The sequence below is a fragment of the Pimephales promelas genome, chromosome 19 (assembly GCF_988280905.1).
Source record: "Pimephales promelas chromosome 19, fPimPro1.hap1.1, whole genome shotgun sequence".
Lineage (NCBI taxonomy): Eukaryota > Metazoa > Chordata > Actinopteri > Cypriniformes > Leuciscidae > Pimephales > Pimephales promelas.
Window position 1 is genome coordinate 3634293 of NC_142787.1, and position 14377 is coordinate 3648669.

General features: G+C 39.0%; 1 protein-coding gene across 4 annotated transcripts in view; it reads left to right on the top strand.

The window, feature by feature from the left end:
• The window catches only part of gabra1 (gamma-aminobutyric acid type A receptor subunit alpha1), a 40726-nt gene that overhangs the window by 1752 nt on the left and 24597 nt on the right, over positions 1 to 14377 (top strand). For all 4 annotated transcript variants that reach the window (XM_039688209.2, XM_039688206.2, XM_039688205.2 and 1 more), the window contains exons 2-3: positions 622 to 722; positions 6239 to 6345. In XM_039688209.2, the coding sequence (XP_039544143.1) occupies positions 643 to 722; positions 6239 to 6345 (187 nt within the window). In that variant the 5' untranslated portion in view covers positions 622 to 642. The remainder of the gene's footprint in view (positions 1 to 621; positions 723 to 6238; positions 6346 to 14377) is intronic.

Genomic DNA, 14377 nt, shown 5'->3' on the forward strand with positions numbered 1-14377 from the left:
TTTGCATAGCGGGCTCGTGGCTTTTTCATATGCGGAATGACTGCCGTAGCCTATATTTTGCAATATTTATTTCATCATAATCCTGATAACTGCTGTAGTATTAATCTATAAATAAACTGTAACGGGGGCTTGGACCACCACCAAGCACCAATTCACATGAACGCGCAGTAATTATGAATATGAACGTTTTGTTCAGTACTTGTTAAACTACCATCAATGGTATTGTGCAATTGGTAAGCATTAATTAACATCAGTCACTGCTTTGAGTTAACATGCATTAAGAATGAGCATTTATTAATGTTCATTTCAACATTTACTAATATTAAAATTGCATTAATAAACAATGCTGTATTTTTATAAACTAACATTAACTAATGAAACCATATTTTAATGTGTTACCAGATATGTTACATGCAGCATCACAAAATTGCTGTCCATAGACAGACTGATTGTTAACTGTGAGTTGCGCTAAAAATCTGCATTTTTTTTTTGTCTAAAGTTTAATCAGATTTTCAATCATGTTCCAAAGGAAAATTGATGCACTCCATATAATCACAAAGCTATTGTTTGTGTATTCATGTAGCAGATTATTACCGTAACTTTGTATTTTCTCTTCTTTAGTGAGGATTCATCATTTGGAGAATGATGTGGGGTGGAAGGGGAGCAGCGTGGCTTTGGATTTGGGCCTGTTTACTGGTGACCAGTGTTCTGGCTGGAAAAAGGTATGTCCACGCACCTGATTCTGTTTGAATGATTAACACATTCTCTACTCGTGCTGATCATTCTCTTCGCTGTAGTTACAGTAATGTTTTTTTTATATATATGTAATGACTTTGATCTAAATCTAGGTCTTTGATCTAAGTCTGTGATGTTAACTTAGACCAAGGATCAGAACCTCCGACTTCAAAGAGGATGTTATGCTAATGACGCTTTCATTAATATTTTCATTCTGCTGTTACTTGCTTTTCCTGTTAGACTCCGTGGCTCATGGTGTGTGTCATTCTTAAGTGATTTTTTTTTTCCTGACATACATTGTAAAGGAAGAAAACAAGATTGTGCGTGAGTCCATCATGCAAGCGATATCAATGAATTAGTTTATTTAGTTGGAACAAGACAAAAACATATAAGATATTAAATATTGAGGATAAATGCAGAGATTTGTACTCAAACTTTTCGCATCTAAAATAAAGTGCCGTGTGTGTGTGGCTTCAAAGAGTATACGTCCTGTTCGGTCTGATTAAGTTTTTATTTAAAATGCGATATTTGAAGTGTGATATTAACGGATGACTGTTAGGGCTGTGCAAAGACTAATCGCTATTAATCGCATCCAAAATAAAGTGTGTGTGCTGTGCACTGTAAAAAAAAAATATTTTCATGATTTCATGATTTTTTATTTTGTCAAATCAACTTAGATTATTTATGTAGTTCAGATAACATAATATTTTGAGTTTTTTGGTGATTAAATTAATCTTGAACTTAACATTTTAAGGCAATCAGGTTACTTATTGTTAATATTATCATTATTTTGTAATACACACACATGCATGTATATTTAAGAAAATGTGTTATTCATATATGAAATATTTATATCTATATATAATATAGATTAAGTATTTATATATATATATATATATATATATATATATATATATATACAGTATTTACGTGCAAATAATTCTTAAAATATATACATGCATAAATACAAATAATTATACAGAGCTCACAAACTTTTATTTTGGATGTGATTTATCGCGTCTAATCTTTGCACAGCCCTAGTTTTTGTCACGGCAAAATGTTTTAATCATGATATAATTCCATTTTTTTTTTTTTTGTACAAATCAGTAATCGTGATTGTAAAATAATCACTGCAACACAAATGCCATGCCACGATTTGCTTGCCTTAGATATATTTTATACGTTTAGACATGTGATAGTCACAGTATTGTTTTCATTCCCATTAATATTTTATGACAATACTTTAAAAATGCCATAGGCATACAATGTCTTATTTGTAAGCTGTGTGTGAGCAGAAAGCACTGTTGCTGTCTATATGACCTGTAGATGGGGATGCTGTACAATATTTAACAGAGATCTGTTTTCTGCTCATAAACACTTGGATTTAACATTGTCTTATTCATCACTGCATGGTTTCTAATTCACCTAATTATCACCAAATGTACCACTATATATACACACACACATAGTAGTCTCCTGCAATTTTTCTTGTGCATTCTAATATTATTATTATTATTATTATCATTCTTATTAACAGAGATAACAGCGGATATGTAATTTTAGGTCAGGCTGACATTACCAGCCTGCTGTGAGTGTTGAATGCGTAATATATGAGACTACGTTTTCCTCTCATGACCCCTTTTCAGTGTCGCTCATAGAGTGTGTGTGTGCATGTCTGCGTCGATGGGGGAAGGGTGGAATTCCTCTCATTTTATTTGTCTCGTTGTTTTTGTGGCAAGTCTGTTATTGAATTCAGTGAACTCCAAAGTTGTGAGACCACTCGTGAAAAAAAAAAAAAAATCAATATTTTGCATTTTTATATTAGATTAAAAGGTTAACACATTATTTTAGGTGACTCGGTTACATTACATGTTCTTATTATACAGGAGTAATAACAGTAAATTATGCATTATCACAAGTAACTGACCCTAAACCAACCCATAAACCTAACTGCATGGACGTTATAGTTATGTAGTTAATTAATATTACTCAGCACTTATTTGAGTAAGTACAATGCAATTACGTCACCTTAATATAAAATGTAATGGAAATAAAATGAAAACAGGAGAATCAGAATTGAATACCAAAATATTGAGTGAATACAGCTCGGGTTTGTATAAACCTGCATGATTTTAAAATGTTTGCTGTAATTGAAGCAATGAAATAGTGACCAGTCATAACCAATCATAATAGGGATGGGGCCGATCCGATCCAGTATCGGTATCGGGACCGATACCAGCGTAATTCACGTATCGGATTTTTCCGATCCAACCTGCGGAGAAATCCGATATTTATGATCCATGTCTGCGCTTTAACGTTGGCTGCTGAAATGACTCCAAAAGGGATTCCCCGGGGCTGCTAGTCTGCTAGCTGGCTGCAAAATGTGGAATGGATATCCTGAACGGAGGTGCAGCTCAATCATAGACTGTAAAAATAGGGCTCAATGAGACACACAGACGCCCGCTCAAGAAATCCATTCCGCAGTTTGCAGCCAGCTAGCAGGATAGCATTGAGCTACCAATATGTTCGCTGTGTGGAAATCCTATGGTGGAAATACTTCACACTGGAAACACCGTAGCAGAGCAAGACAGCAAAATGCAATGTTTGCAAAGCCGTATAAATTAAACTATTTGTCTGTGATGCATGTTTGCAATTCGCAGTCCAGAAGAGAAAGAGAGAGAGATCTCTCACGCGGTGCCACAGCACGCACAACACGACAGCCCTGCTTAATGAGTGACGACAGAGAAAACATAGCCTGGTTACACTTTAGATCTGTGATATTAGTCTGATTTCCAAAGATTAAAGAATATATTGAGGTAAAAAAAAAAAACATTAGAACAATAGCCGCATTCTGTGTAGCCAACTTCCTTCCCATCGCGGCGGTGCACTGTCATTTCTCCGTAAAACTCAAACTTTAAGACAGAATCAGCACGATCGGTAATTGTTGTAAAATGCCATCTCTGCTGTTGCTAAATTGCGGGACGCTTTTAATAATAAAAAGAGCTATTAAAAGCACAAAATTTGCGCAAGAGGGCGGCTCGCGCTCCGAAACAGACAAGCAAATTATACTTTGGGCTTCATATGCGCGTCTAAACGATCAAATGCACAAAAATGTCAAAACGACCGGCTTGGAGATTATCACTTAACTACGTTCATTTTAGACATAAACGGTTCATGGAAATAGTTGGGAGAAAATATGGTGCATCAGTAGACTATGAAATCCGCACTAGTTCTTAAAGGGGCAGCAGTATAAATGTGACGATTGCGACATTACTGAGAATAAAACAACCAGAGGCAAAGAGAAAATCACTCACAGCTCTTGAATGAATAACTTCAGCTTTAATAAGCATAAATCTATCTAGATTTAGACGATACCTGAATAATGTTAGTAGACCTTCCTGAAATTAAAGCACTGTGTAGGCCTGTATAATGCGTATATCTTTGTTTAATTGTCTATCTATTGTTTAATATATCTATTATATATATATATATATATATATATATATATATATATATATATATATATATATTGACATAGGCTACATACGTACGTATCATCCTTGCTTGTAGAGAGGTGTTTATTTCAGCATCATATAAAATCAACAATAATGATAAATAATGTTAAAGCAAACACAGGTCTGGTATCGGAAAAGTATCGGTATCGGCCGATATCCAAAGTCAGGTATCGGGATCGGATCGGAAGTGAAAAAATGTGGATCGGTGCATCCCTAAATCATAACGTTTCTTTGAAAACAGTTTACATGCCAGATTTTCAAAGTGACACTGTTCAGACTTTCTAAGTACAGACTTGTAAACCACATAGACCTCATAACATACGTTAGGAAACTCTGCGAGGAGACGAGTTGAGGTACGACGTGTGCACTCTTCTTCTCAGCTAATTTTATTTAAAGGAGTAGTTCACTGATAATTGACTCACCCCCATGTCATCCAAGATGCCCATGTCATTCTTTCTTCAGTCGGAAAGAAATTAAGGTTTTTGATGAAAACATTCCAGGATTTTTCTCCATATAATGGACTTCAATGGGAACCAAACGGTTCAAGGTCCAAAAGACAGTTTCAGTGCAAACTGCAAACTGTTCAAAGGGCTTTAAACGATTCCAGACGATGAATAAGGGTCTTATCAAGCGAAACGATCGCTCATTTAATAAATAAATAACAAAGTTTAAGTTTTATAAGCTCAAATGGTCGCCTTGCTCTGTTCTGTGACGCATGTTTGTGACTCACCTGTTTGAACTCGTTCATCAAATGATGAACCAATCTTTTCTTGAGTCAACTCGTTCATTGAATGAACCAAATGACACAAAAAAAGATTCGTCCATTTTGATAAACAAGTTCGAACAGGAGAGTCACGAACGCGCATCGCAGAACAGAGCAAGGCGACCATTTGAGCTTATAAAACTTAAACTTTTTTTAAATGAGCGATCGTTTCGCTTGATAAGACCCTTATTCATCGTCTGAAATCGTTTAAAGACCTTTGAACAGTTTGCAGTTTGCACTGAAACTGTCTTTTGGACCTTGAACCATTTGGTCCCCATTGAAGTCCATTATATGGAGAAAAATCCTGGAATGTTTTCATCAAAAACCTTAATTTCTTTTCGACTGAAGAAAGAAAGACATGGACATCTTGGACGACATGGGGGTGAGTAAATTATCAGCAAAAGTTTTTTTTTTTTTTTTTTTTTTTTAAGTGAACTACTCCTTTAACTGCTTTGAATCGATAGTTTGTCTATGTACGTTTATTGGAATATTCCTAGTGAAATTACAGATTTGATGTCTGTCTTTCTTTCTGTCGTGCTCTCTCCCTCTATCTTTGCCTCGTCAAAACACTCCGTGGTCCATGCTAACTAATCGTGATGACCTCATCCTCTACTTGAGATCTGTTTCCATGCCAAGCTTATTTCTGAAACGAGTCTGCAGCCGCATGTGTCGTCCAGTACCTTTTAGCAGGAAAAGAATGCCAATAATTACCCAAAAAAAAGCAAGCAATTACGTATGAATAGCCACCGGTGATGGTTTTTACGGGATGACAAATTGGTCTCCATCCTTACAAGCTCTTAATCACAAAATACCATTTTACACTATATGATTTAACTTGCATTTTGCTCATAATTATTTGTCTGAAATAACTCAAGAGTTCATTCTTTTTGCGGTCATAAGTGTGTCTTTTTAACATTTGGTTTCATGATGCCAGAACTCTGAATATCCACATGGATATTTGCATAAAAAACAGTATTTTGGCTAATTAATAATGCATTGTTCCTCTGATTATACCACTTTGCTCCTTAGATGGAAGGAGACTTGTTTTTTTTTGTCTTCGGGCTAATACATTGCAAATTCTCTTTAAACAGGCTGGATGTTTGAGAATTACCCCGAGGAGGGTGCTGATTTTACACAACAGGATCTAGTGTTCTAGCTATCCTTTGCTGTTGATTATTGCTTTTGTTGGGTTTTGAATTAAACATCTGCTGTTTTACATTGTCAGCTCCAGTCAGAATGCAGATGAGCAGAAAGACAACACCACAGTTTTCACCAGGATTCTGGACAGCCTCCTCGATGGCTATGACAACCGTCTTCGGCCTGGTCTAGGAGGTGGGTACAGAAGTTTCACTAATGCTTTATACACACGTGTCCCAGTTTTCAGCCTTGGGGGAGTTCTTTGGATTTAACGGTAACAAGAAAATGGCTTTCCAGATTAACTTCTGATGGTAAATGTAGTCCAAACACATGGCGGTTTGTATCTCTCTGATTTGATGCACTCACGTCAGCGAGGGCGTCGTGATCTTAATAGTCTCATTCTCATGTTCTGTTTAATTTCGTTTTCATGGTTCTCCCTGATCCTATTAGTTCTCGTTTCTAGTTTGTTTCCATGGTTTGATAAGTTACACACCTGTTTCTTTAATTATCCGCGTGTATTAAAAGGTATAGTTCACTTTGATATTAATTTTTGGTATGTTTTAGCTTACCTCAAGGGCATCCAAGATGTAGGTGTCTTTGTTTCCACAGTATTTTCAATTTTGATAATTTTAGGTCAAACTGTTCTTGTCCATCAGTCATATAATGGAGGTCTATGGTCACCACCTCAAAGAGCATGCACAGAGAAGTCCAAATTAAACATGATTTAATGACTCGTGAATGTAAGTACACATTGAAGGCCTAAGACACGAAACGAGCGGTTTGTGTGAGAAAACGAACAGTATTTATATTGTTTTTACCTTTTGTAACCACAGCCACGTCCAAGTGATCTGAGGCCGCTGGGGTGTGGTAACAAGAGGTAAAAACGATATAAATACTGTTGGTTTTCTCACACAAACCGCTCGTTTCGTGTCTTAGGCCGTCAATGTGTACTTACATTCACGAGTCATTAAATCATGTTTAATTTGGACTTCTCTGTGCATGCTCTTTGAGGTGGTGGTGACCATAGACCTGCATTATATGACTGACAGACAAGAACGGTTTGACCTAAAAATAAAAATTAAAAACTACTGTGGAAACAAAGACACCTACGTCTTGGATGCCCTTGAGGTAAGATAAAACATATCAAACATTAATTTCAAAGTGAACTATGCCTTTAAAGTTTCTTGTTTCATCATCATTCTGCATCATGCATCTCATCTTTTGATTTAGGTACATGCTACCCATGACAGACCGTCACACTGTTATTATTTTATTAGGATTTAAACCATGTAAGCTTTTATAAGTTATTTATTACACCAAAAAACCTAAATCAATGGCCAGTAGCTTAATTTTATTTACTTTCCAAATGCATTTTTCGATCACAATTAAATCATGGTAAGAGACGTTTTAAAGTGGCAATTATTTCCTTTATACTAGGGGTGTCCAGTGAAACCAATATGTGGTCCTGACAGAATTATAATTATACCATTTCTTCTCGTTTTCGGTATCGATAGTCTCGATGGTCTAGTCTGATTGAATCGATCGTGCAGTGCTCATTTTATTCAGTTTAAACTCATTCACTTCACACACTTATGTATAATGTTGTGCTGTCCCCCGCCTCAGCTGTTATCCAGCAAATATGAGGACTGACTGTGCCTGCCGAATATTTTTCCTTTATTCGATAGAATTCATTATTTGTTTTGAAGCCATTATCCATGCCTTTACTGATAAGGTATTCGGGTTCGGGCACATCCATACTTCATACTATGGTAATTGTCTACCGTCTACAAGCTAATGGTACATTTTCAAAACTCATAGTACTAATCTTATAATCAAAAATATTTTTTTTCGCCAAGCATTTTTACATTTTCTGTCTAAATCTATAAAAAGTATCATTTTTACTGTAATTCACAGTAACTGTCTTTCATTATGCCATTGCTATCAAATGTTTCATTTGCATGTCGCCTTGTTCAGTTTAATACTATTGTATTGCATTGTACTATTAACAGATTATCAAACGATTTTTTATCGATGTAGGTTCTATAGAACTGGTTTGCAATTTCCAAAACAGAAAACCAAATAAAATCTAAATAGCATAAGCAGTTTATCACAGGTGATAACCACAATGTTCCGAAGTGGAACTTCGACGCTGCGTCATGGTGTTGATGCTATGTGGGAACGCACCGGTGTCTAAAACACGTGGGAATACATGGCAATTTTGATTGACTAAGGCAGTTAGGTGACATCACAGGCACACTGACAGGCAATAGGAGGACGAAAATGAAGAAGAAATGTCATCAGCTCTTTTGTCTTCAGGAAGCCACTTTATATGAGTGTGTGCATGTGAAATCTGAACCTGTGATTCTCTCCGAATTAGAAAAATATCATGCCGCATGAAAAGAAAAAGTGGGTTAGAAAATGTATCATGCCCTGACCTCATTTCATTACAAGTAGAGGATACTTACGAGATGTGTGTCATTTGTCTTGGAGCGGAGCATATGCACGGTCAGCTCTCAAAGGGGGCTGGCTGTGTTCACGGTGACTGTTTTACAGTGATGAAGCTCTACTTCCACCTGGCTTTCTTTAAGGGAGATAAGCACCCCGTGGTGCCTGCCCCGTTGCTGTGATTTAGATCATGGGTTTTGCAAATGGAACTGGCGGAGGAATAAGAGATGGGTCCCAAAATTCATTCACTAGCTTAGCCGCTCTCATGCCTGATCTGGAAACTCGCTTGGCCGCTTCTTCCGATCTGGCAGAGAGCTTGTTATTGTTCTAATGAGTTAGACCAAAGACTATATAGAAAGATGGTTCACTTCTATTACTTATGAATTGGAAAAACTGCAACTCACAATTTGCCTTCTAAGTAAAAGAGCCAATTTCAGATTGGCAAAGTCATTGCGTCACTACAGCTGCCGTTAGAAGACTCGCACTTAGGACTGCACAAGCACATTGGCTGGTCTAGCCTAAAAAAATTTTTCATGCTATTTGAGCATAAGAAACAACATTTATGGGACAGTTCATGTCAGATTTTGTTGCTGATTTGAAATATGTTATTTAATCGTAAGTTCGACGAGCAGTTTTTGAGATGTCAGGATTCAAATAGATAAGGCTTGGTCTTGGATGCCTGAAATAGCTGCCCGTAGGTATTGCAAATCTGGCCGCCTAGTGACCAGACTTTTCTTGAAAGGGACCAGTTAGACGTGACGGGAGTTTTGAGTAAACCCCTCACCTCCCCCACCCTAGAGAAAAGGATGCTCCAGGTGGATTATATGAGCCATTCCTCCCAGGACATAAGCGCTAAACGCATGAGCCTTCAATTTCTTCCTGATCTCCACGATGTGCTTCCTCATGTAATCACATAAGAATTGGCGGTACAGAAGATGAGTTTCACTCCCTCATCTTTCATACCTCCAGCATGAACCCCGGAGGTAATAAAATGGACAAAGTGGTGGAGCTGTTAACACATTTCCTATATGTTCATGACGAGCAATGGAATGACGCTGCATAAATACATGGACAGAGTCCTTCAGCACCTTGGCGAGAGGTGGATATGCATCTAAGCCTTCTCGCTAGAACTGTAAGCAATGGGAAACTTGGGGGCAACTTGGTAGAGAGTAGTTGAGAGCGGCGCTATACCTTCCGGTTTACACTGAATGTTGTAGATTGATGGGAATACATTGGCTCATTTCCTAGGGAGACCTGACTAACAGGTAGAGTGCTTCTCTTGGGGTTCAGCGGTGACATTCTTTCGGTAGGGCACAATCACAGTGGGTGTCGCTCCTACTGTGTAGCTCTCTATAGCCGCAGAAGTCTAGCTTTTTCAGCTTGATTCTTTGATAATCGCAATGGAAAGCATGGAAGTGTAGACCTGGCGTAGGTGTTCCACTCTTGGTCCTCTCTCGCCAGGTCTCCCAAGAGTACTTTTGCTATTTCTCCTTGAGGAGACTTGAGGGTCTCTCCTGAGGCCTCTTCTAATCCTTTAGAAAGGGATGCTTAATTACATGCTCCCTTTGGTTAGGTTGCCCTTTAGAGCTTATAGCCGAGGGATTGTTATGGTTGGAGTAGCAGTATTTTAGTACTCATGTAAGTTATTGGTCACTCAGTGCGGTGAATGCAACCTTTGGTTAGAGCCAAGCTCGCTTAGTTAATTTCACAGCACAGTGATCGGGCATTTGTTCATACCCCCTCTCTTTTGTATACCCCTTTGAGTAACAATGTTTAATTAATAGTTTATAATCTACTGTTAATGCATTAATAGACTATATACAAACAATGAGTTCTTCATACATTGTCACTGTAATTGACCAATTATTATTGTTTAATTAGCTCATATATGAAGAATTAAATCATGATTTGTTTTAAAAGGAATTAAGTGCTTTAAACCTGTTGAAAAACATGTGCAAATTCATAAGTCAACACCTGAGTATTTTCTCCTTAAAACTGCTGTGAACCAAAGACAGTCTCAAAAAACACGGTTTGAAATCTCTGGTGTTTCTGACGTCATAAACGACCTTGGATCTCTGAGCTGGTGCGGTGATCATTTGCATAATCATAGAATCACGTATACTAAATGAGGCAAGGGTGAAGAGTAACATACAAGCTATTTTAAGTTATGAAGTTTTTTTTTTTCAAGGAAAAAACTCTTAAATGTATTTTTTGTGATCAAGGTAGTGTTGGGCGATATGCTCCATTTTCATATCGTCCTATCGTCAGCCTGTGAGATCGGCGATACACGATATTATCGTGAGGGGGCGGGGCTAACTCATTTGATTATTAACTATTTAGCATACTCATTAATTTGCTTGTTTTATTAGCCTACTTCGTTTTATAAACGAGAATCTTTTTTTCTATTTTGCTAGCAAAGGTGGAGTGTTTATTAATAGGATCAGGTTATTTCCTGGTATAGTGAGGTAAAAAAAAAGATCCTAATACTTTTGTTTGTCAACGGGAAATTTACGGACACATTAGCCTATCCTCATGCCGTTATATGCAGCATTTTGACTAGGGCCTATTTCTGCACGAGATGAAAACACGTTTATTTCTTGGGTCAGAAAGAGTCGTTGGAGTTTGCGATATGTGTCCCCCTACCATTGCGCTCTCTGTCTGGATGCACTTCACATGCGCACTTCAGTAAGCACGAAGTACGCGGGTTAATGTGTTTTAAATGCCGGGAGAAACAAGAGCAAGGGCCGAACGTCTAGCTGAGTCGATCGGTTTATACTTATACTTATGACTTGACTCTGATAAAGGAAAACGGGTTAATGCGTTTACATGACCACATGCATTGTCAAGTTAATTCAACATAATCGGGTTTAAGAACGTCGTCGCATGTAAACGCGCTCAATCTCTGAAAGTGAAAGTAAAAACGGACTGCTTTCGCCATCTGCATTAACGCCGCGTTCCCTCAGAGACGACGATGATAGCGGTAACTAATACTATTTTAGTAATATAATTATTAATTCTATTTAGTAATTGTATTGTTTTAGTGTCATTAAACGTTTTGTTAATGTGTTACGGAAACAAATACTGACGAACAACGGTGCCGTTTTCATCTTGGATCTGTAGGAAATTGAATTTTTCGTCTGTTAAAACGAGCACACTTGATAATTTGTGAATGGATCAACTTGCAATTCAACTTTGATGTGGGATGTTTTTTTAGTCTGTTTTAAAAACATTCTCTTAGAGGAGTCCTAGTGCGTGTCGGTATTGTTGCAATTGTTATGAGGATTGCAATTGTTATGAGGATTGCAATTGTTATGAGGATTGCAATTGTTATGAGGATGATTGTAAATTCAGGCAAGGCAAATTAATTGTAGTTCCTATTAATTTAATAGCAATACTAGCTTTATAATAATAATAATAATAATAGGCATAATAATAATAATTTAATACATTATGGTAAAACGAGCCAATTATCGTACTGATATCGTCAAAGGCATCTGCCATCGGCGATATCTCAGACTATCGTCGATACACGATACTATCGTCTATCGGCACAACCCTAGATCAAGGGATACAATTATTGACTACTGGGGGACTTTAAGCTTAATAATTTGTTAACAAAGCATCATCTAACTCTTTACATATAAGCTAATTAAACAATAACACATTTAATTACAGTGACAATGAATGAAGAACCCATTATTTGTATATAGAGTGGGTGGTCATGAAAACCAGTCAGTATCTGGTGTGACCACCATTTGCCTCACGCAGAGCAACACATCTCCTTCACACAGAGTTGATCAGGTTGTTGATTGTGGCCTGTGGAGTTGGTCCTCTTCAATGGCTGTGTGAAGTTGCTGGATTTTGGCAGGACCTGGAACACGGTGTCATATACGCCGATCTAGAGCATCCTAAACATGCTCAATGGGTGACATGTCCGGTGAGTATGCTGGCCATGCAAGACCTGGGATGATATCAGCTTCCGGGAATTGTGTCCAGATCTTTGCAACATGATGGTTGTGCATGAATGGCATGATCTCAGGATCTCATCATGGTATCTCTGCATTCAAAATGCCGTCAATAAAATGCACCTGTGTTCGTTGTCCATAAAATGTGCTTGCCCATACCATAACCCCACCGCCACCATGGGCCACTCGATCCACAACGTTGACATCAGCAAACTGCTCACCCACACAACGCCATACTGGCCAGTCTGCCATCTGCCATGTACAATGAAAACCGGGATTCATCCGTGAAGAGAACGCCTCTCTAAAGTGCCAGACATCAAATGTGAGCTTTTGCCCACTCAAGTCTATTACAACGACCAGGTCGATTACAGTCAGGTCGAGACCCCGATGAGGATGACGAGCTGCAGATGAGCTTCCCTGAGACATGAATGAAGATGCTGGATGTGGAGGTCCTGGGCTGGTGTGTTCACATGTGGTCTGCGGTTGTGAGGCCGATTGGATGTCTCTCCAAGTCGTCCTCAGACGAGCCTTCCATCGTTGCCTCCAGGCATCCCGATTCTCCATGCATCCGGCCAGTTCCTTGGTGCTCTGGGCTCCTGCATCCCTCTTGAGTATGTCCACGTATGTTAGTGTGGGGCGTCCTCTTGACCGATGGCCATGTGTTGGTTCCCATAGCACCAGCTTGCTGGCTGGCAGCTCTCGATGCCTTCGGCAATGTCCTGTAAGTCTCATTCTCCTCACAGCAATCTTGTTGCTCACTCTTGATACTCCCTCATAGAGTATTTTGTTGGTTACATGCACTCTCTTACTGATATTAAGCACTGCACGCAGCATCCTGGTGTAGCACCCATCCAGGGACTTCTCTAGGGTTGGATTCTGGGTCCAGCATTCACTGCCATAGAGGAGAATAGACTCTACCGTCGCGTAGAATAAGCTGAGCTTGATTTGGCTGGAGAGGCTGGAGTTCCATACACTGTTCATGCCATTCAGGTCCCTCCATGCAAGTGCCTTCCTCACTTTTAGATCTTGTTCAGTTGAGTTGACCCATGCGCCCAGGTACTTAAAGTCCTCAACTTCCTTCAGCACAGTGTCTCCTACTGTTATCAGAGGTTGATGTTCCAGTGGTACGTTGTAGGTAATGACCTCAGTTTTCTTTGCATTTACCCTAAGGCCAACCTTAGTGCACTCTAGCTCCACCCTGTGTAGTAGTTCCTGAGCTTGTTACATGCTATTGGAGAGCAAACTGATGTCATCCGCATATTCAAGGTCTGTCAAGACTACTGCCGGGTGCCGACTTGATTTCCTTGGTGTCTACTTGAAGCCAAGTTCCTGCTCTCGCCCACTGATTGCCTTCTTGAGCGCATAATCAAGGACTATGATGAAGAGGAAGGGGGCTAATGTATCCCCTTGCACAACTCCAGCCTGGATGTCAAACTCCTCGCTGTTGCCATCTGGAGTCTGGAGTCACCACCCTGGCCCTTGTCCCTGAGTACATGGACTCTATTGCTCGGAGTAGGTTCGGAGGAATTCTGTATGCCTTCAGGATCTTCATCATCATGCCTCGGTGAATCGAGTCAAATGCCTTTTTGAGGTCTATGAAACATAAGACTGCAGTCAGGTTGTCCTTCCTCACCTCCTCTATCAATCTCCTGAGTGCCAAAATCTTGGTTGTAGCAGTTCGCCCTACTCGAAAGCCATTCTGATTTCCTCTGAAGTGAGGGTCGATTGCCGGACCCTGTTTAGAATCATGCGGTTGTAGATTTCCGCAGTGATACAGGTCAGGCTGATACCTCGGTAGTTGTCTGGCATCGAGAGGT